At 40.3% G+C, this 24,830-nt stretch overlaps 1 protein-coding gene across 2 annotated transcripts in view; it reads right to left on the bottom strand.

Moving 5' to 3' along the window:
- MID1 (midline 1) overlaps positions 1–24,830 on the bottom strand; it is a gene marked incomplete at both ends in the record, with an annotated part of 97,036 nt that overhangs the window by 2,958 nt on the left and 69,248 nt on the right. For both annotated transcript variants that reach the window (XM_084272824.1, XM_084272825.1), the window contains 4 exons: positions 1,662–1,823; positions 11,573–11,716; positions 19,115–19,242; positions 23,045–23,193. In XM_084272824.1, coding sequence (XP_084128950.1) covers positions 1,662–1,823; positions 11,573–11,716; positions 19,115–19,242; positions 23,045–23,193 — 583 coding nt within the window. The remainder of the gene's footprint in view (positions 1–1,661; positions 1,824–11,572; positions 11,717–19,114; positions 19,243–23,044; positions 23,194–24,830) is intronic.

Genomic DNA, 24,830 nt, shown 5'->3' with positions numbered 1-24,830 from the left:
GGAAAGTATGACTCCACGAATGGCCCAGCAAAGCCTTTTTCTCCCCTGACTGTCTTTCATATCAAGGAGGAGAGAAAAAAAAAAACAAAAACCTAAGCAGAATATGTGATGACATGCATGGAAACCAGAGATGAGAGCTCTCCTGGGGTCTGTGTGTGAAGCACTGACACGCGTACATCAAATAAGATGCAAATTGTTCAGTTTATGGAGGAACCTTTAAGCATTTCTCACGCAGTAAACCTGAAAGCATTAACATGGGGGAGTAAAAAGAAATTAAGTTCATCTGAACAGTGTCAGTCAATATGTGTTGGTTTAGATCTCCAGGCAATCTGAAAATGCAGACATTTAAAATGGGAGATGAATGAGGCAATACTAATTCTCAATTAGCATTATTAAAGATGGGTCAGGAATTAGATAAGGAATACTTTTAGCTTTAGAGTTATCATCTCCTTTCATAATGTGTACTTAGTTAACCATTATGATCAAATAAGAAATTAAAGTTGGAGAGCATTTGGGGCACATTTTACCTGTTTTTTCTTATTTTTCAGTAGTAGTAAAATACCTACGGCCTGCCTCTCTAACTGGTTTGTGGCCTTTGTGCTGCTGAAACCATATCTGAATGGTGTCTTTCTCCATGCTGAAGTGTAGCTGGTGGCATAATTTCTCACAGTCACTTGAGAGACTGCTTTTGTGCCAGGCTGGGTCACAAAGAGACAAAAGGATAAAAGATTGCCATTTCTGAATGGGTCCTCTGGTTAGGCATTTGCTTGTAGGTTACCAGGTTTAGCAATGAGGAGAATCTTGGTAGCAGATGTGGGGTTTGTAGGAGCAGCTTTTACACAGAAACGCAAGTCAGGTTAACAGCAGGAAGGGGAAAATGCGAGACATGTACGTGCCATTCCCTGCAGCTTCCTTTTTGCAACATTCAGTATCGCCCCTCTTCAAACACCCTCCCCTACAACAAGCAGGTTTCAGAGGGTCAAAAATCCCAGTGTTCCCTTTCCAGTCCTCAGGGCTGCCTGCGATGACTACATGTGACTGAGGGATTGGCCAGGACGCAAGAGGAAAAAGGCTGAGAACCAGTCTTAAAATTGCTATACTACATCTGCTAATAATTTGTGCAACCATTTTCTTTTTTTAAAGTGGAATCTCTGAATACTCTACCACCTTGCTGAACTGCACAAGAACCCGAGAGGGATGAAGTTAAGAAAGTTTCTCAGTGTCCTAAGAAAGAGATGATTTTGGAGGACAAAATTAAACTAGGGATTATCTTATGAACATTACACAAAAGTGAAATATTTTATTGCAAACATAAGAAAAGTTTTTTTTTTTTTAGAGGAAGAATAGAGAGGACATTAAAACAAAACCACAAAAGAGTATTTGCAATCATTTCACATGTGATGGCTTTGTTCCTAAATGATATTTCCAGTGACCAAACTACAGATGTATCTCAAAAAAGCCCAGCACAAAACCAAATGGCAATTTCTGCACTACTGAAGACTGTGGCAATCTTCAGTTGGGTTAAATAAGTGGCTTTCATTGTGGGAAGCATTTTAAACAAGTTAAACTGCTCTGCACTCTTGTATTTTCTGAAGATCAAACCTAAAAAGGAAGGGAAGAAAGGAGAAAAATGCGCGTGTGCCAGATTTCACGTTACTCACTGTTTGTCTTGAGTTTGCCGGGCTCGCTGCTCCTGCTGCCCGCCTGATTAATGGCCTTAACAATGAAGATGTACTTAGTGCCACTCTGCAACCCATGCACTGTGTAGTGGTTTTGTTTGATATTGGGAACAATCATCCAGCTGTCGGCTGAGTTGCATAAACCTGCAATTTCAAACAGAGCACATTACTCATAGTGTACTAAACACTTTGTAACAAAAGAACATCTAAAGACCTCCCAAACACCCAAGGTCTGATAGGAATTTTACTTCTGTACCTTTTAAAGCATCTCAGCATCTACTGAGTCACTACTTGATTCCACTAACTCATTTATCTGTCCTCAGCCAAAGCATCTGTCCTGGTTTCATCCAAGACAGTGTTAATGTTCCTCCTGGTAGCCAGTATAGCGCTGTGGTTTGGATTTAGGATAAGAATCCTGTTGATAACACACAGATGGTTGTTTTAGTTGTTGCTGGGTAGCTGCAGAGCCTACAGTAATCCAAGGACTTTTGGGCTTCTCACACCCTGCCAGGTACACAAGGAGCTGGGAGAGCACAGCCAGGACAGCTGGCCCAAGCTGGCCAAGGGATATTCCCTGACATATAGTGTCAGGCTCCCTGTGGAATGTGGGGAGTGAGCTGGGAGGTGGGATCGCTGCTCGGAAACAGGCTTGGAATCATGTTGTTTTTGCAGGCAGAGAGAAATTGCATTTGTGCATCGCTTGTTTCATATATTATTATTATCGTTGTTGTGCCTATTGTTACTATTTTCTTTTTGTTATCCTATTAAACTCAAAACTATCTCAGCCCCTGAGGTTTTTTCCTTCTCTTCCCTGTCCCACCGGCGGGGGTGGAAGGCTGAGTGAGCGGCTGTGTGGTGCTCAGCTGCCGGCTGGGGACCTCTTAAGTTCTTGCTATGTGAAGTCAACCGTAAAAAATGGACATTGAAGAAATGACTCAGCCGAGGCACAAGTAGTCTGAGATTTTTCATCTCCCAGCACAAGGAATTCTTTATTGCTTAAGAACTAGAGGATTATGGAGATCCCATCAATCTACTGTTTGGATTAATGAACTCAGTTTAAGCCTCAGAAAACTAATATAAGCAGTAGTGCTAGGAGGGCTGGGGTGGCACCTTTGCTGACAGTCCCCAGGTATGCAGTCTTCAGGACATGAAGCAAATCATAGGAGGCAAAATAGGGTGCAGCATGGGCTCCAGAGCAAATTTTGGCTCTTACACTCCAGATTTTGCCAGGATGTAATCTAAACCAGCAGATTTAATGGATGCAAGTTTTTAATTTATGTCCTCATAGTTGGATGTCATCTGAGGAAAGGCTGGATAATTTTTCAGTTACAAACTCTTTGTCTATGTTTGATGTCTAATATGTAATAACAAAAGGAAGGAGAAATATCATCTGCAAAACAAGAAAATATTCCATCAAGATGAACTTATGCATCTGCATAATTTTTTCCTACTGTGATATAACACTGCAATGGCAGTCAATCACCCATATTACTTACTGCACACTTTAAACAGTCCCTGGTTTAATGGATCCCCAGTCTGATAGCTCTCTTAATATGAATGTTTACATAAATAATAACAACATTCATGAAGTGTATGTATAATTGCAAACTTTATATAGTTACACAGCTAAAAAAAGCTGTGCACAGGTGGAAGCACGTGCACGCGTGTGCATATGTAAGACTGGATTAGGAACCTGACAGGCATTTTGGTCTCTCCCTTGACTGGGCATAGAACATGTTATGAAAGCTGTTGTGTTATTCAAAACTGGCTTTCTGCTTTTAACTTGTGTTTAACCAGTAAGTACTAGTGAAGAGAACCTTTTAGAAGTCAGCACTCATTTCAGTTCTGCATATTAGATAACAAAAAACCTCTATGTAAAGCAAAAATTAACAGGCTACTGGGCAGAAAACTTGAAAGAAAAAGGCCTGTGATACAGACTCATAGGCAATTTATAGGCATACTGCGAGATTCCTTCCTCATTTGCAATGTGCTTTTCATAAGAAAAACTCATTAGAAAGAGAGTTCAGACCCCAAATTTCAATCTAAGAACTATGTAGCTTTCAACTCAAAATTGCCTTATAGTACAGCATCCTTGAGGCAGGCAGGTGTCCAGCCTGCTGTGCAAATGGGTAACTGAGGCACAGTTTCAGGTGGGATTCATATCACCTCTTCATCTAATGAAGAGCTGCAGTGCCTCATGTTTTTTCTGGACTCTGAAGAACGGCAGAAATCAGCAAGTAGTTTCTCTCACTTCTGGTGTGAACATCCTACCACAAGTGCCTCTCTTTTCTTAGCCACAGATGCCTAGGTGGCTAATGCAGGTGAGATCTCTAACTTCAGATATCCAAATGAAATGTGGTAAGATGAACACCCCGACACTGTGATTTGAAGTCTGGAAATCTAAATGCTCGGCAGAACTCACACATGGGTTGTGGCCTTTGGACCATGATTAACAGAATAAGAACATGTCTTTGTTGCAGTTTCCTGGTGTAAAGTGAGAAGACAGAATTTTCCATCCACTGAGCATCCTGACCACAGGTAGCCTCCCTAAATATCAGCTACAAGGGATTCAAATAGTTTGCTCTATCTGGATAGAAGCAACAAAGAAAACCAACCTTGCAGCACTGTTTTTCTCAAGACTATTGAAAAACTAGATCATATAGAGCAATCATCTGTCTACCTCTTGATAAAGAAGGATCCAGTGTCACACCCCATGAGAACCCCAGTCATGCCTGGCACCTGTAGTAAACTGCATATAGCAATGTCAGTCCACATCTTGTTTCACTGAACCATACCTACTGAACAGTATTTATTTTTTAGGCTGGGTGTGCATGGGTTTCCTAAGAGGAAAAAAGGAAATAAAAGCAGCAGTTTCCTGGCATAAAATATTTCACTGCCTGCTCAGAGGAATCCTCATCTTTTCCCAATAAAAATTTGCCACGGTTGTTAGAGCAAAGGCGTAACTGTTCTGTAGCTGAACTACCACATTGATTTTGCACTGAGACCATCACTTACCCAACTCATGGGCTCTACTGAAAAATAAGTGTTAAGTTAAAGAACCAAAATGAAGTACTGCATTTAGACGGTGCCCAGGACAACCAAGGAATCCTTAACTGTGAGATCTCTCGTGGGGAATCAAAGAATATAATAGGACAGTATGAGGAATGAAGCCAGACAGTGGTCCTGGAACTGTCTTCTCCTTCCATAACCACAATCTGAAAGCAAAGATCTATGGTATACATAGGCCATGTGTAAACAAACCCGTATTCAGGCACAGAAATACCCATATTTTTTTGCTAGATCATCTGAAAATTAGATTTGTATTAGTCCCTACAACAGTCTAAAGGGCATATTTTTACAGACTTGCTGACTGCTTCTTAACAAGGTATAAAACTTGGATCTAAATAGGTATATAAAGGACTGTAAAGGTACAGTTGCATTGCTATGAGTCTCCTCTCGGGCCTATGTTCTCCTCCCATCTCTGTGGATTTATACATAACCGACACTCACTAGTCTGTAAATACCCATACAGGGTAAATTATTACATTATGAAATAATCCACTTCAAAGTTAATTTAGATTTCTGTACAGAAGGCAGAGCCAAAATAATGTTAGGTATTCCTACATATTGGCTTCTGTTGCTGGGGTTCATGACAAAGTGCTCAGGTGCAGATGTATATTTGTCCCACCTGACCTTCAACAAAGAGCAGAGTTCCTGAGGTAGCACCATACCTAATCTAAAATATCTGCACAGTCAACAGAGAGATTTGGGAACCCTTTGTTTGACCTGACTCATGTTCTAGGGGAAGACTCAATCCTCTGATGACACAAGACACTCTAGGTTTCTTTGTTTGTCCATCCACTCTTATGCACCCCAGACCACCAGTGCACAATAAATATCAGAGATGCAGTGACTGCTCAACTTCTCTTCTTGACAAACTTTGTTGTCCTGTCAAACTCAGCTCTTGTCTCTGCACCACGGGGCTCAGTGGTATGTCCACATGCTTCCTGACAGCAAGCTTTTTGATAACAGGCTTTAAACTGAACTTTGATTCTAGAAATCTTGGAAATGAAGTTTTGATGGTGTCAATCTACAAGTCCAAAATCCTTCAGCATGAAGAACAATAAATAGTGGCAGCCAAGTTAAGCATTTAGTTATGAAAGAACATTTTCTCAGTAGTTCAAAAGAATTTGTCTCCAGTTCTGCCCTGTGAGGACAGCCTTTCTTCCCTGAATACAAAAGAAGCTGATTAGGAAAGTGCAGGGAAATGAGCAAGCAGCCTGGCAACGCGGGCACCAGGGGATAGCGTTTGCCCCCTCAGCTCCCTGCCGGTGGCAGGGGGCTAAGTGGAAAAGCACTCATCTTCTCCTCACTGGCACAGCAGCAGGAGCTAAAGGTCTTCTATTGTACCCACCCCTAATCCAGGCTACATTCAGGTTTCTTGTTTCAAAAACCCAGGGCTTTTTGCAGGGTTATGCAGGTGGTAAAACAATGTATTTTAAAACTGTAGCCTACAAAAATGTAGAGAATTTAAATTACATCCTGGAATCGTGCAGCGAGCACAGTGATGTCCGTACAGGATGTGTGAGTTTTCAGAACGTGTTTCTCAAAGTCTGGAGGTAATAGTTTGTAAAACTATTTCCCTGGCATTGGCTGTTGATGCACTTGAAAAAAACAGATGGGAAAAATCCCAAGGTGTAAATCCTCCTAAAATTTACACTGGCAGATTTTAATAAAACATATCTGCTTGAAAACTGGAAGAGGAGCCCAAAAGTCACGGGAAGGTTATTTAATCTCTTGAGTGCTTTAATTATTTTTAAATGCGTTATTTAAATAAATTATTACCAATTCAAATTGGTAGAACAAATACAGTAGGTGAAAGTAACAGATAGCTTTCCACCCCCACTCTGCATTCCCATGTGAAAGAAAATAATAATGCAGGATTTCTGCAAAAGGCATCACTTTTTTTTTTTAAGAAATATACTCTTTTTATACTCTTCAAGAGGCAGAACTTGTATCAGTTTTATCCCAAACTTCTTTTTGTGCCATTAAAACACACTAAAATCCTCAGCAGCAATCTGAAGATTGTAGGGAGTCTGGTTTTAATAAATTAATTCCTGAAACAGACAAAAGCTAGCATATTCAAAAATTAATTGGTGAATCATAAACTTACTCTTTTTCTTGTAAGGTTGGGCTTCTAATCGCCTTAGATCTTTCAACAAACTCATATCCCATCTTACAGGATGAGCAACACTGGGAAGGTTCTGACAGTACACTTTATCCTTAATACAGTGAATTTTAGTATTTAGCCAATGAAATTAACTGTCTAACCTAAATTCCAATTGCCAGGAAAGAGAGAATTATTTATGGCTTCTTGTCTTGAAGAGAGAGATGTGTTTTTCATGAAGACACCTTGCATTGCAGCTAGCAAAAAGCTGAGCATTTAAATTTTAACCTTCCTGAAGCACACTAAAGAAATTACATGTTAAAAAAAAAGAGCGTGCTTAGTAAATACTTGAAAATTTATTGAAATGGGATAATGAAATTATAATGCAGGTTAGCTAGCTAGTGACAAAGTCATTTTAAAAAACCTTTACAATATTCAGATTGCAGGTGATTAGCTGCCTCTCAGAAATGCAAATGTGTGAAGGGTATAACTAAGAACAACCGCTTTGGTAGAAGCCTGCTTGATTTAAAGTTCTGTATAGCTCTTATGCACAGAACAGGGCTGCCAAACATTTAATAGCCGAGCGGTTTGGCCACATTTGGAAATAATCTTTCCTGTATGAAATAGGATTCAAAATGAAATACTCTAGTTGGACCTTTTCCATCAAATGTTAACTCTCCAATTTTTCAGTTAATAAAAAAGAATATAGTTGATTATGTTGGATAGAAAATACACTAGATAAACACAGCACTGCTTGTTTTTGTTACCTGAATTCTTAGCAATCTCTGAATGATATATGCCTCTGGTGGGGGAAATGTACTGAGGAGTGGAAAGTGCAGTCAGTCTGGCTCTGTGGTTTTAAGAAACGGATTCCAAAATAACAGCCTCCATTAGCACGGTTGGTGGGTATGTATGCAAAGTGATTCCTGTTCTCTCAGGGGAAAAATGCCTGTTGGTTTAATGCAGTACTCCAGCAACTCCCTTGTGACTAATTCATAGCTACAAAAACACAGAACTGGAGATGATCTATGGACCTGTTTACATTATCTGCTACAGGCAACACACAACACCAATGGAAACTTCTTGGGATATGACAGAAAAATAAATAAATAAATAAAATTCTGTGCAATAGCATGCAAGTGCCAGAAATAGAAAGAAATCTGTGCAGAGCCAAAATCTATTCTATTAAAATAGGATTTTATAAAAAATCACCTAGCTTCAGGTCATCAAAACATGGAGGCTGCAGTGTAGCACTTGCTAATGCCACGCAGAGTAGAAAAAGCTCTCTGTGTTATACCACACCCCCAGGGCACACTGTGCTACTCCAGGGCCAATCAAGGAAAGTCATCTATAAAAGTTGGGATATTAGACCCTTAGGCAGGACAAAGAATATAATGCAATGAAGCAGAAAAATGTCTGAGTAGTGTTCAGAGTAAAATCAGGGTGTTACCTGGCAAATCTTTGCCAGTGGAAGTTGGAATGAACCAGGGGAGTCCCATGTGTTACAAACTTGGGCAGGTCTGTAGCAGTTAGATTTGGCAGGAACACCTCCATTGGAGGTGTTCAAGTCTATATTAAATAATGAGATTAGAATAAAACCTTTACATTTAGAAAAGCCTTCCACATATACTTATAAATGCATGTATTTAATTTGGGTTAACATTATTGCCAGGATATTTGTGGATTATAACAGCCAGGATACTTGTGTAAGAGTTGTTGCACTAAAAAAGCCCAACCAACCAACCAACCAACCAACCAACCAAAACCACAGTTGCTTCCTTTCTTTCTAATGTCATTTAAGGTCTTCAGAGCATGTTGGAAATAAAAATTCTTACAGTATTGATTTGATTTCTCTTCAAACTTTTTAATGACACCATTTCTGCCAAGTGATAAAATGGAAGTTCAGACTGCACACTGAGCACTCCATGCTATACCCAAATAGTATCATACTGCATCTCTGAGAGTAGACTAATCGATACATATTTTGCAGATCAAAGCTTTTGTCTCCGCATGGGAAACCTGTAATACAGCATTAAAATGACATAGCTTCTTATTTATTCACTAATAAACAAAGAGAAAAACCCTGCATCAGAAAGGTGTGGAAATGGCAGGCCTTTCTGCTGCCTGCTCGTCTGTAGTGCCAGTAACCAACTTACATAAAGCCTTTTATCATAAAGGCATAGATAAAAACGGGTCAGAAGGCAAGCAATGAACTGTGTTACCATTAATACCTGTCTGCTTAGTGGTGGTTAATCAGGTAAGAGTTCCATACTTATCTACCATATTTCAATTTGTTCCAAATTACTATTAGACCTTTTTGGTACCCAGTTTGCTCAGATGGAGCATCTGTTGAAGGTTAGCTTGTCTTTCCAGCAGTCTTAAATTTTACAGTGTGCTGTTTGGAATTAGGCTGTTTAGTGAAATACTGAATGAAGGTTTGAGCAAAACACTCAACAAATTTTCAACAGCCTACTGATTTTTCAGTCAATCCTGAATATCATGATGTATTCCCAGTAATCTACTTAAAAATAATTTTAAAATGCCAGCACATGATGCCTCATATATCCTTTCAGATGGCTTGGAGAACTCACACCAACAAAGGCGTCAGTGCAAGAGTTTGGCTCAGTACTGAGGCTTGGCGTAGACCACACCATTCTTCCACTGATCCAATGTATGTAAACATGTCCACAGCACTAATTTTCATCAAAACATCTCCACAAATTTTCCAAGAACAAAACCACTTCTGCATTGGGTCAGAGTTAAGCCTATCTAGCTCAGAGCATGCCGGGGTGTCTGACAAAAGCAAGAGCGTAGGAAGGCGGTAAGGAATGGGGAAAGCACACAGAGATTATTTCTCCTGGCTCCAACAGCTTACAGCTCAGGGACTTCCTGAGCCGGGAGGAAGCCTCTACACTTCATTGTTCTCAGTGGATTTTTCTTGCATGATCTGATGAGTCATGTCTTGAACTCAGACTTACAATCAACAACGCTCTGTGGCACGGAGTTCCAAATATATGTTGAGTGAACAAACTCCACCTTTTGACTGATTTAGTTCATTTCATAATCCTTTGGTTTCATAAAGCAAGTACAGATCAACTAGTGGTATTCCCCTTAAGCATACAGGGAACAGGAAGAAGTTAAATGATTTCTCCAAATTTATAGTCAAGGATTGCTATGCACTGAGCCCCGAAGTGTTGACTTCCTGGCCAAAGGTCAGACAGTATCATTTTCTCAGAGGAATAGCTATGTAACAACAAAATAATCCAAGGAATAATCAGTGAGCTAGCTCATTCAGGGAAGTCACAGATTGGAAACAGAGAGTGTATTCAATAAAATATGTGCTACAATGCAAAATAGAAAGCAATGATAATTAATGTCATTATAAGTTGAACAAAGTTACCATATTAACCGTTGTTTCACTGATTCTTGCTTTCCTAGCCTTTGGTATACTGAGACCTATACCTTTGAAGACAGTAAAAATCAGAGGGAAGGACTTAATCAGTTTTTCTGACAAAAGTCCATTTGTCAAGGGTATGTGAATGAGAACAGAGCTGCAGTTGTAAGTTCAACACAGGCTCCTAAGTGCCTGGCTAGCCCGGACAGAGATAATGAGTAGGTCTTTATCCCCATGGCTACATTTGCAACAAGAGACTTAACATGTAGAAAACAAGTCAAGAAGTGGGTGCATGTGAACCTCATGAGGGTCAGCAAGGCCAAGTGCAAGGTCCTGCACCTAGGTCAGGGCAATCCCTAATATCAATACAGGCTAGGGGATGAATGGATTGAGAACAGTCCTGTGAGAAGATTTCTAGGTTATTGGTGGATGAAGAGCTGGACATAAGTTGGCAATTTGCACTTGTGGCCCAGAAAGCCACCTGTATCCTGGGCTGCACCAGACGAAGCGTGGCCAGTGATTCTGCCCCTCTACTCTGCTTTTGTGAGACCCCCACCTGGAGTTACTGCATCCAGCCCAGGGGTCCTCAGTACAAGAAGGACATGGACTTGTTGGAGTGCATCCAGAGGAGGAACACAAAAATGATCAAAGGGCTGGAGCACCTATCATGTGAGGACAGGCTGAGTACTGAGGTTGCTCAGCCTGGAGAACACAAGGCTCTGGGGAGACCCTGTTGTGGTCTTTCAATCATAAAGGGGGCTTATAAGAAAGATGGAGAGAAACTTTTTACCAGCGCCTGTAGTGATAGGACAAGGGACAACAGCTTTAACCTGAGAGTAGTTACAGACTAGACATAAGGAAGAAAATTTTTACAATGAGGGTGATGAAAGACTGAACAGGTTGCCCAGAGAGGTGGTAGATGGTCCATCCCTGGAGACATTAGAGGTCAGGCTGGAGTTGAAGATGTGTCTCCTTATTGCAGGAAGAAGGTTGGACTAGATGACCTTTAAAGGTTCCTTTCACCTCAAACTATTGTATGATTTGGTAAATCTTGTTAACATGGACAGTGTTTGTGCCTTTGGGAATATGTGCTGGTTTTAGTCTTCAAAAGCTCTCACTACACAGCCCTCCCAGAAAACACACAAGAAATTTACTGAATGAAGCTGAATTTAAAAATAGATTTTTCTTTAATTTAAAATTTTGGCTTTACATCTTCCTATAAAATATTTTTTAGTTTTGCTTTTGACATATAATGCGTTGACATTGAAAGGCATTTGTTATACAGTGAAACCATAAGGAAACAGAATTAGAAAAGAGAAAGCTTATACTTACTAACAACATTAGCTTGTCCAGTGAAGATGGTGTACTGCAATTCATAAGAGACCACACTGAACTCATCATCCGATGTCCAGTGGACAGTAATGGTGTCATAAGAAGCTGTACAGAGCTCTTCTCGAATGGTGGGAGGGTTGGGAGCTGCAAGATACAACAGAAGGTTTACTGATGCAATCAGTAAAATATTTCCCTTCTCACCTGAGATTGGGAAGGGTTGCATCTGATGTGTAAGTCTGCAGCTATATCATCCAACAGACTTTTCAACAACTTTTCATTACTGGAGTAGTAACTTAGACTATCAATAAATTGTTGCAAAGGAATTCTTTCTATCAATATAATCACAGATTTTGAAAATAATTTCCATTGAAGTAGCTTTAGTTTCAGATGCTCTAGCACAATTGATGTGTTGGTGGTCACATTGAACTGTGATAAATGGGCACAGTTCAAGATGTTATTTTTTCTAGGTTTGTTTCTGACAATCACACCAAAATTTCAAAGTTTGATTGAAGTATATATCAAACACTCTTCACTGTTGACTTGAAACAAGTGTTTGCCTAGCCTATCTTACCAGAGATCAGCCAATTGGTATTTTAAAAATATATTTTGGAAAAGACTCCAAACACTCATGATTTCATGCACAATCATCTTCCCTACATGCCACCAGCGTGGGGAAAAAAAATAAAATTCCTTGTGCTTACTAGTGTTCCTTCCAGCTGTCACAGAGTGAGGAAGGAGGGCACTCAAGCTGAAAAAACCACAATAAGCTTGAATTAAAGGAACAGGAAGGAATTTTTTCTGTCAGCTCTCTAATTTGTTAGCCACAAATCATGGCCTCAAAAAAAAAAAAAAGCCTCTGAAGGAGGGACCTTTACTTTTGCAACAACTTATTTTTATGAAACATCTATTTAACTTTCCATTAAGAATTTTTATAGTTCATGTCCCTCGTTTACTGATGTATGTTCCCAAGGATTAAAGTGCAGATGCATTTCCAAGCAGCCTCTTTCAACCAAGGGGCATAAGGAAACGTTCAAATGTGTTTCATGATATGACTGTGATTTGTGATGCTCTAAATATTCTAGCACGGAAGCTTACCAATGCCCTTTTTTTTTCCTTTTTTTTTTTTTTCCTCAGCATAGGAACCCTTGGGACAGATGGGTATTAATAAAGAGAGAGAAAAATGAACTAAATTAAGAGCAGTCATCCAGGAAGCGAATATAAACAAAAGGAGAAGGGAAAAAAAAACCCTGCAATCTTCTGGAAAAATTAGCACGGCAGTTTAGAGGCTGTGTACTAACTGAGGCCAACTGTTGTGAAAGCTCTGCAGTACTGCATCGGCTCATCAGCTACATTTCAAAAATGTGCTCAGCAGAACAATCTACTGGAGCTATTATAGTTTTTTCTAATTGAGGCTTCATTTTCATATTTTGCCCATCCTTCAAAGGGGAAAAAAAATAACTAAAATATATAAGTGGATCAATTCTTTTGTGTGCCAGTATTCAACTAAAGTCTTCTTTAGTGATCTCCTGCACCTGAGAGAGCAAAAGCTTTTACTTGAGAAATGTACCTGTTATTACTACAGCAGAGATAATAAATATTAATTTATGGAAATCAATAATTACAGAAGGTTTAATGAACTGTAAACTGCATTTCAATAGCACCTAATGTCTTCAACTCCTTTGAAAATGACAGCCTAAGTTCTCTCTTTATGCACACACCTGGTTGGCCTTATGGCTAGGGATTTACAAGCCTTCATATAATAAAAATGACAGAAAAAAGAGATTTGACCTAAGTGGGACATTCCTCTTATGATTAAGCTATACCTACTTGAGACTACTGTGAGAGACTCAGCTCTTGACTGCACAACTCATCATTCCACAGCACACACTCCTTTGGAGAATGTAAGTCCATAATGCAATTAAAGAGATTGACCTTAATCAATTATCTTCATTGCTATATTGATAGTGTGTGATTTAGTAGTACTGCTACGGAGCTCAGGTGCCACTGGGAAAACTCCACAGACTCCAAAGCGATGTCAAAGCTGCACTAGCACCTTCCCACAAATGGCCTTGACTCGGCTGTGCTCCACCACTGCTCAGGAAAAAGGAAGCCCAGCATCCTCCCAGCACAGCGGTGGAAGATGTGAAGCCTTATATCCCCCCTTTGGTCCTGTTTCCCAATGGAGAAGCAGTGATTGCTCATGAGCTCTTCTAGTCCATTGGAGCACCAACTCACAACAGTCATGAGATCGACATTTGACAGCTGATGCTGTTGGTACCCTTGGCTATCAAGCAGCATCCTGTCTACAAATTGCTACCTAATGGCAGGCAGACCTGAAAAAAAATACAAAGCAGCTCTTGAATACCCCAAATTTACAGCCTTGAGCAGTGAGGAAACCTGGAGCCAGTGCCAGCAGACTTAACAAGGCACAGTGAAAGCTGCAGTGGTTTAAGTTATTGCGTCCTAACACCTGCAGCTCTTGTCGGTCACGGGGTGGAAATCTCCATAGAGGAGAAGGGCAAACATCTGTGGTGACTGCTCCAGATGCAGTGACTTTCATCCACCTGCATTCACAAATGAACATTCCTTGTCAAGAGTGAAAATCATCACTGAAGGTTGTTTTAGTTCATTTGCATGACTTCTACTCAAAATTGAGCAGGCACACCTGAATAGTCACGAACCACATCTGAAGTACTTGGAAGGCATTAACTAACGTTATAAAAGCAGTTTCTTAAATTTGTTCCCAGAAATAACTGACCTTGTGAGTATACCTAGTCCCTTTCAACTGAATTAGTCTAACCCACCTTCAGTTCAATGTCATCTGCATGGCTTTTGCTGTGAAGCAGACTAAAGCACTTGCATGGTCCAAACACCTGAGAGGCAGTTTAGGGAAAATGCCACCTCTCATTGGTGAAACCCAGAATCAATGCACGGGCTCATGGGTGACTATTGAGACTATTTCTATATCATTCCAGCTCAAGATCACAAGGGTTGACAAAAAGCACCACATCTTCCTTTTTCTTTTTCCACTTGGTCTCCACCTCCCTGCTGGCATGGGATGACCAACTTTGCCAGGGTTCATTAGTGGTTTTGATACTGAATGAAAAACAAAGAGCCAAGCCACTTCCTTGACTTAGTGGTGCTAGAAATGTTTATATTGCTGCTATAACACGAAAGAGTTGAGAAAGCTGCTGTGAACTTCTCTCAGCTCTTCATTACTGTCTCTACAGTGTATCGTGACAGTAGACTGAACCAGGATGCAGGAACTCAAAACCAGAGATGTGGATACACATTTGATGTGTTAGCAACAACCAACAGAATGAAAATTGGTTACTCCCAAAGGATGAGGCTGAGCCTGCTGGAGGCGGTTTTGATCTTTTTAAAACTGAAAGAGTTAAGAGGAAAGAGTTTCCAGAATGAAGTTGGGTTTGTGTGAAAAAAATGCTGGTATAGGCTAGGCAGTGCATATTTCTTAGTACAGTCATAGCTAAAGTGATGGATGAGGAAAATGTATCATTCTTTCAGATAGGATTTCTGAAGGAGGGCAAATTGCAAGGTCAAAGAATAGATGTTCCTGCAATTGATTTCAAAGTACCAAGACACAGAACAAGGTTTTTTTATTCACAATGGGTAAAAAAAAGTCCGTATGTTAGTAATATTGTTCAGAAGGTTTGCAAGTCATATGCATTGCCTGGATCTAGCTAGATATATGTTTTTATGAAAATATGAGTTCCAGATGAAGAGCTTCATCAACAAGCAAGATAAAAAAGCTTTCAAAAGACATCAAGGCTATATATACAGAGGATAGAACAGTCAGAGGAAGATTAAGGTTATTGTTTTACTATACTGAGCTTGACATCTTAATGTCTGGCTGGCAAGTTTCAGAGAGATATCAGAGATTTTCATTTGGATAGCAGAAGTGTTGGAAAGACAGCTGTGTAAAAGATAAGCATAAACTAGCTAAATTATATTTGGGAAAGAAATAGCCTAGGAAGAAGGAAAGATGCAAACTTCAATGTGACACACAGAAAACTAAGATTTGGGAGATGAAAGATGAAGACAATCTGACAAATAGTACATTGGGAAGAACCAAAGGATAAGAAAATCTCAAGAAGACAACCAAGGTCAACTGCTTCACAGACAACTGACAACTAACAGAATGAAGCTGGAGCTCAGGCTTCACTACAGACAGCACAGACAATTGCTATACTATGGGCTTCTTCCCTTGATTCACAACACAAATGTACCACTAGGATCTACAAGTGGTCTTCATTTTACTTAACTGTGGAACATGATAAAAGTAAAGGCCAATTCAATCTGTCACAGAGTTTTCAGTTTAAGATCTATGAAGATTCCATTCATCAATCTGAAAGGGGTAAAAGAAAATAAATTTTCCTCTAGAGTTTCTGAACAACAATAGAGGATAATCAAGTGTATTTGACCCCTCGGATCTATACATATACACATATATATTACATATCTACATATATTTACATAAATGTATTTTAACTGTCTGCATAGTTTGTATTTTATGCTCAGATAATTTGGACATGTGTTTTGGATTTTGGCATCACAGCCATATGCTATTTATTAATGTGAAGAAAAATAGTACAAAGACAGATCCGGCTAAAACTGTTCTTCACTGGGCATCAAGGACAATGATAAAAACAGTAGATTAGTAAAAACCGCAGCTTAACTGCTTGATATATTCATGAGTTCTCTTTGACTACATCATGAGCTGTTATTTAAGACTGCAGATAAGGGAGGAAGGAGGCAGAGAAGGAGCTGTGTAAATGGCACCACCGGAGTGCTGAACTGCAGGAAGGATCCTGGTGGCACTGCACTGTGTAGCAAGACTACCTTTCATTTTGGTACAGACACAACGTTCATTTTCTGCAGTGCTCAGCAATTAGGCTGGTAATATTGACATGGAGCATTGAAAGGGGAAAAGATGGGGGGGTGTGCAGTAACTGCTAGATGGACAACTTTACAATTTTACAACTTTAAAGATGTAAACTACAATTATCTGTATCTGAATGTGTCTCTTGAGCCTCTGCTTGGAGCCAGTTGGGAAAAATAGACACCTCCAGAACGGAGTCAACTGACTTAGATATGTGTCTTCAAATGAGTCATCTTTGACTGTAAATGAAGCTGAAGCTGATTATTTTACAAGTAGATTCCTAGGTTAGGGCAAATGAGTCTGACTTTTTCTTATTCCTTCCTTTCCTTTCATTGCCTTTTTTTTAAAAATAATTTTGGGGAAAGTATTCAAATGATGACAAAATTGTAGTGAATTTGGGGAGAGGCAGACACCATAGCATTTCACACTGGTGCTCTGGAAGAAGTTCAAGACACTCTCACCACAGTATTATTGTGTATTATTTACTTGAGCACGTGTTAAACGCTGATTGTATCCACCAGTTACACAGTGATACAGAAATTTCTCGCAGACAAAATCCCCTTCAAATATGGCAAGAACTCCACAGCTCTGCAAGGCAAGGGTGGTTCCACTGTGTGCATGCAGACAGACAGCTTTGCTCTTCCTAGTATCAATGTGCTCTCTTATCCCCCTGCAGAAGAGCCAGAAACCAGCTCTCTGAATAGAAAAGATCCAGAGGTTGGCAATGAGGAGACTTCATGCTCTCACATTCTTCTGAAATATCTCCTGTAAACCCAGCTAAGAGAACGGGTCTAGGAAGCCTTTTCAATAGCTTTTCTGACAGTGCTTTGTGACTTCCACTGCAGATTCTCACTGGTAACGGCAGATGCTTAAAGACTCTGCAAAATGAAAACCTACTCAGTGTCTCTTCTGTTTTCAATTGAACTGGAATGAATTGTTCTAATTCTGGCATTGAAATCAAAACACCCTAAATTACAGTAATTTGTTTCTCTTGGTGAGTCATTATATACTCTGAGATCGCACATTACTCAGGCCTTCAGTAAGGATCTAATCCTGTGGGCTTCTTCAAGCCAGTGCTCTCAGTTAAGCCAGCTGGGGCTCTGCAGAGAACCCATCCCACACCCTGGTGCGGGCTGCACTGGGTACTCTCTAGTCCCAGAGGCAGTGAGGGTCCTCCAGGTCTACGATGGGGGAAATACACAGTGTCACCAACACAGGAATACATCGTTCATTGCTGAGCCCTTTAAGTTGATTGCTAAAACAATTTCTGGTTTCTCAGGGGAAATCTGACAGGCTGCAATTTGCTGCAGCGAGGAGGCAGCCCCAAGGGAAAGGTTAACACGCTCCCATCCGTCCCCTGGGAAATGGGACTTAGTCCCTGCTCTCCCTCCTCTGGCCGCTCCAGGCTGAGCTCCCCCTGTTCTTTCATTTCACTCTGAAGCCTTTGTCCCTCCCACTTGCCCACACTCTAGTGAGGGAGAGTGCAAGGAGAGGAGGTAGGAAATGCATCTCAGTTGTTCTCTGTAGCATCTAATCCTTCCTGCGGAATTCTGGGGATGCTGGGGGTAATATATTCAGGATCAAGAGGTAGAGTTGCATTGGTTTTATGTAGCAAGGTTTTATTGGCAGTTGGACTGCAGGGGTGACTTCTGTGAGAAAAGACCACGACCAGACCCTGTGTTGAACACATACAGTTCTTATCCAGACCCACTGCTGCCCAAGGCTGAGCCCATCACTGATGCTGGTAGTGCTTCTGTGATAGCATATCTGAGAAGTGGAAAAAGGGCTGCACAGCAGCTGGGAAAGAGAGGAGTGAGAAAATGTGAGACAGCCCTGTAGACATCAAGGTCAGTGAAGAAGGAGTTGCTTCAGGCACTGAGGCAGATTCCCCTGCAGTCTGTCGAGAAGATCATGATGAGACAGGCTGTCCCCCTGCAGACAATGGAAGACCACACTGGAGTAGATATCTACAATTCTACCTGTGGAGAGGACCCCACACAGGACCAGGCTTTCTGGGAGAAACCACAGGGGAGCCACAAGAGAGCAGTCTGTTACTGAAGAATTGTACCCCATGGAAAGGACCCATGCTGGAGCAATTCTTGGAGAACTGCAGCCTGTGAGAAAGACCCATGTTGGAGAACCTGGTGAAGAACTGAATCCCATGGGAGGGAGCCCATGCTGGAGCCGGGGAAGAACATGAGGAGGAAGGAGTGGCAGAGATGACGTGTGATGAGCTGACTGCAACACCAATTACACATCCCCTTGTACCACTTGCCAGGAGTTGGGAGTGAAGTTTAGCCCAAGAAGAAGGACAGGGTGGAGGGAAAGTGTTTCTAGTTTTGTTTTTATTTCTCCGTATCCTATTCTTACAATTAATTTGCAATAAATTACATTAATCTTCCCCAAATTGAGTCTTTTTTTCCTGTAGCAGTAACAGTTGAGAGATCTCCCTGTCCTCATCTCAACCCATGAGTTTTCCATCTCATTTTCTCCCCATCTTGGTGAGGAGATGGAGCAAGAGACCACTTTGGTGAGCCATGACCATCAGCCAAAGTTAACAGATCACAGAGAAGAATGAAGAAAACCCATCACTACTAATTTATGAGGAACATATAATATTAGCACACTAAGAAAAAAATTACCTGTAAGATAATCAAGGCATTCCAACAACTTCTTCTCCCTGGTAAAATCAAGTGCGAAAGTATCGAAAGTATCGTTGAGATTAATTTCAGGAATTAGAACCTGGGATGATGCAGTTGCCATGGAAACTCTATAACAAAAAGAAAAAAGCCTTTTAGCAAAGAAGACACAATGACTTTCATATCAAGGAAGGACCTGATCATTGTAATTGTTATTACTTGTCAAAAACCTTGACAAAAACTTTTATATGTATTTTACTTATATGGTATGTTAGGAACTTCTGTGCCATTTTTGATTTTAGCACGTAAAATCTCCAGTAAAAATCCCTCATTACTTAGCTTTTGCCTAAATATGCAATGTCAGATAAGTTTTCAACAAAATATTGGTCAAACAACAATACACTTCAAATTGCTCTTTCTAATCACCCAGTGAAACACAGCAGTGGCAGCACCATAATTATCTATGTTTTAAGCAATCCTGACAGATGCTGCATCTCCCCTAACCCTTGTTTTCTCCAGCATTTTTTTTGCTCCAGGGATTCCTTGGCACTGCTATCCCAAGGGCTTGGTGCCGATCCCCAACCTCCTCAGCTGCTCAGCACAGCGCACTGCTGCTAACTTAAAAGCATGAGGTGGGGGGAGATAAAACAAATAGACATCAGTACAGTTTGTTTTGAAAGGCTTTTCCCTGCAAAGCATGTGTGCATGCTTACTTTTCCTCCAAAACTGAAAAGGTTCCTCACCTTCCTCATTTCGGGAGCTACATCCGCTTTCTGTCTATCCAGCCATACCAATAGAGAGAGGCCAGCTTTCACAAGAAAACTGCCATTAGGGCCTATCTTTCAGATCCTTCAGCCTGATATCTCAAAATATTTGTTACTGGAGAACTGGATACTGGGTATGTTTACAGAAAGTTTGGTCCGTTTAAGCAAAGAGATTATTAAACCTCATTTCTTAATTGAGTTTGGAGGCAAACACGCCAGATACGTCAGTTATCTGCCATTCATGACACATGTCAGATCAAAATATTTTGATTGATTCAATTAACAATTTCCCAAATTAGAGTATTTCTCTGTAGATGTGACTCGAATAGCTCCAGGCCAAATGCTTACTAAAAACTATGTTTGTGTATATTTGTGCAGCATTTTCAGAAAATGCAGTTGGGAAAGTCAAAGCCCGAGCTGTACATCTCATTGTCCTCAGCATAGTTTTCAAAAGCTGAGCTGAGGAGGTTTCTTAGTCAGTAATTCATATTATAGGGTTTTTAGCACTGTTTCTCTTGCAACTGTGGTTGTAGAACTTAGTTTAAAGTAGATCCTAGTACAGATAGTACAAATGTTTTTTTTTAGAGAGGATAATCAAAGAGCCTCTTGCCCCATGTACTTAGAGGTAAAATTCCCTGAGCTCTTTCACATGGGGTTTTTTTTTTTCCTCCCCCACTCCTTTGACCCCTGGTAGTTCATTTGCAGTCACACTACGCTGTTTTATATCCAGTAAGAGAAAATATACACTGGTTTCTTGTAGGGCCTGTGTTAGGGCAAACACCTCTACAGAATTAACAATGGCTTTGCTGAGAAATCAACTGGCAGATACCTAAGATGAAGAGCTTCTTTGAATACCTCCATAAAGCACTTATTATGAAGAAGACCGTTATCACCAGGCCCTTTGGAACTTTGTTTAGGGCTATGCAAAGGCTGCGCTGTGAGTACATGTGTGAAAGTCAGTTTTTAATGAGCTCAACAGATCAAACACCATCTCACTACAGTAGGTGCAGAGGACTGAGTTTCTTCTTGTACTTCTTCCCTACTCTATCTGACACGGTATGTGGCTGGAAAGGGTTTTTCTAGCATAAATGCATTCCACCCACGGTAAATGATGCACGACCTAAATCATTGTGGAGTGTGTAATGTCTTTGCTATACATAGTTACCTGTTGTGCTTACAACAGAGAATATTATACTGCAATTACTTTGAAATATGTGCATAAAGAAATGCAATGACCATAATTTCAGGAGACTGTTTAGCTGCTGGAGCTCAGAGCCCTGGTGAGACTGTTACATGAGCAGTCTAGAAGCAAACAAAATACTGCTTACCACAGGAGAATGAAGAGAGTTACTTGTGGGGAATAATTTATTAATCAGATTTAGTCTCTTTTTCTACTTGCAATTTTTCTGCAAACACTTGGTGTTTTTTTCCCCCTCAGATTTATTCACTGCTTGAAATGATTCTCTGATTTTCAGGGTGTTCACAGCCATCTCATTACAGAAAGCAATCTGTGATAGCCAAAAATTAGGTTTGAATGGGCACATATGTCAGCTGGTCTCATTTCTGCTCCCCAAGTGTCTCTCCTGTGACTGTATTTATGATGCAACTGTTCATGTTTAAAAGTTCAAAATACAACTCTTGAATTTTCCCTGGTAGTCAGTTCAAAAGCTTTGTGTCTCCACAGGTTTCTGCCTTACTGCTTGTTCCACTGAACACTGAATGAAAGACCAGACCCTCACTTCAGATTTTAAGTCATGATACTTGTGGTAGTTTACTATCAGCTTCAGCTGGGAAGCAGTGCTGTGATATAGGTTGGTGGCAGAATACAAACCAGGGTCTGAGTGTGACAGAACAAATTTAATCTACTGCCCTGCCTTCACTTCCTTTGCTTTGCCTTGCCTTGCCTTTCTCAATAGATATTCAATCCTCTGAACCCATAATGGGCAACTCAGTGTTGCTGGCTTATTTATAAATCGATCAAACACCTTTGGTGAAGCCTGGAGATATCTCCTTCTCTGGAGATATTCCAGACCCCTCTGGACGCCTACCTGTGCGATCTGTCCTAGAAAACCTGCTTTGGCAGAGGGGTTGGACTAGATGATCTCTTGAGGTCCCTTCTAACCCTTACAATTCTGTGATGCTCAGAGAACCTACATACAGCACTCCAGAGTAAGTCATAGCCTTAAAAAATAATCAAAAAAAAAGGAGTAGGGAATTTCATAATTTCATGCTTCAAATTAGATAAAAAATGGCTGGACAATGTGAAGATATAATGTAAACACAGAGATAAAAAAATAGCTGAATAGTTGAGCATACTTTTTATAGTTTTCTTCTTTGTTTTCTAGATACTATTTTTTTTTTGTTTGTTTGTTTGTTTTTGTTCTCTGACTGATAGCCAAACAGCTGATGATTCCAACAACTTATTTTTTTTCATCAGAAAATACTGCTGAAATTCAGTGGGAATTTTTCAGCATTCACAACATTACACTGAAAATCAGACCAAATTTTCTGACCGTGCAATTTCCAGTAAAGACATGCTGACTTTTCTTTGGGTCCTTGATATATCCAGTAATGCTAGGATCCCAGGAGCAGTAAAAGTTCCCTGTGCCCAGAGACCCAACACAAAGGCTGCCATAACTTCCAGACACCCTGGGCTGTTGAATCTCAAACCCTTTGAGTGGGCCGCCTCAGAGATGTGTATCACACCATCTTAAAGTTACACATTTTGTTACTTTCCACTTGCTGTTTTGTGAAGAATAAGAATCCATTAAGATCATTCCAAATTTCTTCTAAGGAATGTATTCACTGCATAATTTCTTTTCCAATCTCAGGATTTTTTCACGGAGTAGGAATTTCTGCTTCCAGAAACCTGTTTTGTAGTGTGTTTAGCACCAAACATCTGTTTGGCATCCATGCTACCGCCTTCAATTGTGCATGCTCTTACTGTTCTGACTCTTATTTTGCACCTTGTTTCAACTGTTTCTCTTTTCAAAGAGATGTTTTGATTTAGCATCCTTCCCACTCTGCTACAGCAAAAATTAGTGTTTTGGGGAATGCGTCAATTTAATTGACCCCGCCTTTGACCACATCTGTGGTGGGACAACACAGTGTGACAACTGTGACAACAAAGTTGCCTCAACTGGAGGTTACACTGGAGGAATGTCTTTACCTTTCAGTGATATTTTTAGCAGTTTGCAGGAAGCGAGCATGATCGTTCTCCTTCAGCGACTGTTCAGCCTGAGAGATGAGGGATGTCGAGCGCTCGATGCACTGTTTGCAGTTCGCAATCTGCTGAGCCAGTTTTCTCAACCTCACCACCTTGAGTGGAAACATAAGAAAGCAGTCACATCTCCGAGGTCACAAATCATGATTGCATTTGCACTTCCGAGGCAAAGCTGGGATGAAAGGGCGGGGGAAGTCAGGATGAATGGCTTTGCTGACAAGAGCTTTTTTCACACTGGCTTGATAGTGAGCCCCTTCTACTAGCCATGTAACATTTTTAGTAAGGGGACAGGCACAGCCTTTCTGCATCAATATTTTCCACATGGAAAACAACTGGAGAGAGCCAAAACAAGCACAGCTGGACTATTTTCCAACAGAAGAAACGTCATTTCCTGGTACTTTCTGCTTACATGATAACTGAGGGCTATTTGGATAACCATTTCCCTGAGCATGAGATCTGTGTTAAAGGCATCTCATAGACTAACTCCTTTCATTTTTTCCCTATCACTGAGGTGAATTTCATTAAAAATAATCTGAAAATAAAACTTGACAGAAAACAGCCGTTTGATTCTAATAACAAGATATATGCCCACCCTTTTCCTCATGTGCTTTTAATCAAGCAGGGCGGTTTCTTGTTGGATATTTTTAACTGGACAAAAGCACAGTAGTGCTGGAGAGCTGATTATTATTACTGCAAACATACGTGCTGGAGATAAACACAGTAGATGTGACTGTAATCATTAGCTGAAAGGTTACGGAGGGGCATCGTCAGTCCTCCATTTGAAGACAATGTTGGCTGACAAAACTTCTAGTTCCTGAAAGGTCTGGGAGTCCTTCCCATTGTTATCACATCAGCATCATAGTTGAAACAGGAGTAAGACATAGGAAGGAAATGAAATAATTCTGGAGTTTAGAAAGGCATTAAGACCCAGTTACAAGCAAAATGAGGAAACCAACAACCACGTAGACTGGCAGAAATATCCACATTTGTAACCAAGATAAAGTTCTCAATCTCTGCAATTAGGGCACAAGCTATGAAGCTGCTAAGTTAAATTTTAGGTATAATTACAACTTAAGCAGAGATAAGGGTATCTCGGTGCACCTACCTGACATCAGAAACCAGCAGGAAAATAAATCTTTTGGCAAACTTTCAAAAAGAAAATACTGGCCAAATGATTAATGTCCTGTAACATTGGTATTTCTTCTAAAGATTAAAAAAAAAAAAAAGGGAAAAATGCTGAGAGAGCATAAAGATTTCAATAATGCTAATGATCTGACCAGCTTCTAGGATGAAATAATGCCATAATGTTTTCTCTAACTGTGCATTTGCAGAGATTTCAATTTAGTCTACACCAGTTTAACCAGGGTAATGTTCCTTGCAGTATTACTTAGCTCATCTCCTTATTTATTAATTAACAAAACAATGAACTGAAATAAATGGTGAGCTCTTAGCAATTAGGAGGCATGTCATTATTTGTGAGGTCTACAAATGAACTATGCTTTTGTTTGCTTGATTCTTTTCTTCTATATCTTCTTCAAGAAAAATGTTGATTCTAAACTTTAAAAAGCACAGTCTCAACTTACTTGTCCAGCCCTCCCTCCAACAGCAGGAACAGTACCTGAACTAAAATTATTTATTTGATATTTAAGTGGGTTTTTTTCGTGCTACATGCTCTGTGGGTTTTTATAGGTTTCAAGTTATGGGTGAGATTAAGGTTGGAGCTGCAGGACAC

Source organism: Gallinula chloropus, assembly GCF_964237585.1.
Source record: "Gallinula chloropus genome assembly, chromosome: 1".
NCBI classification, from domain to species: Eukaryota; Metazoa; Chordata; class Aves; order Gruiformes; family Rallidae; genus Gallinula; species Gallinula chloropus.
The sequence above is the reverse complement of the archived record's forward strand: the minus strand, read 5'-3'. Positions and strand labels throughout refer to the sequence as shown.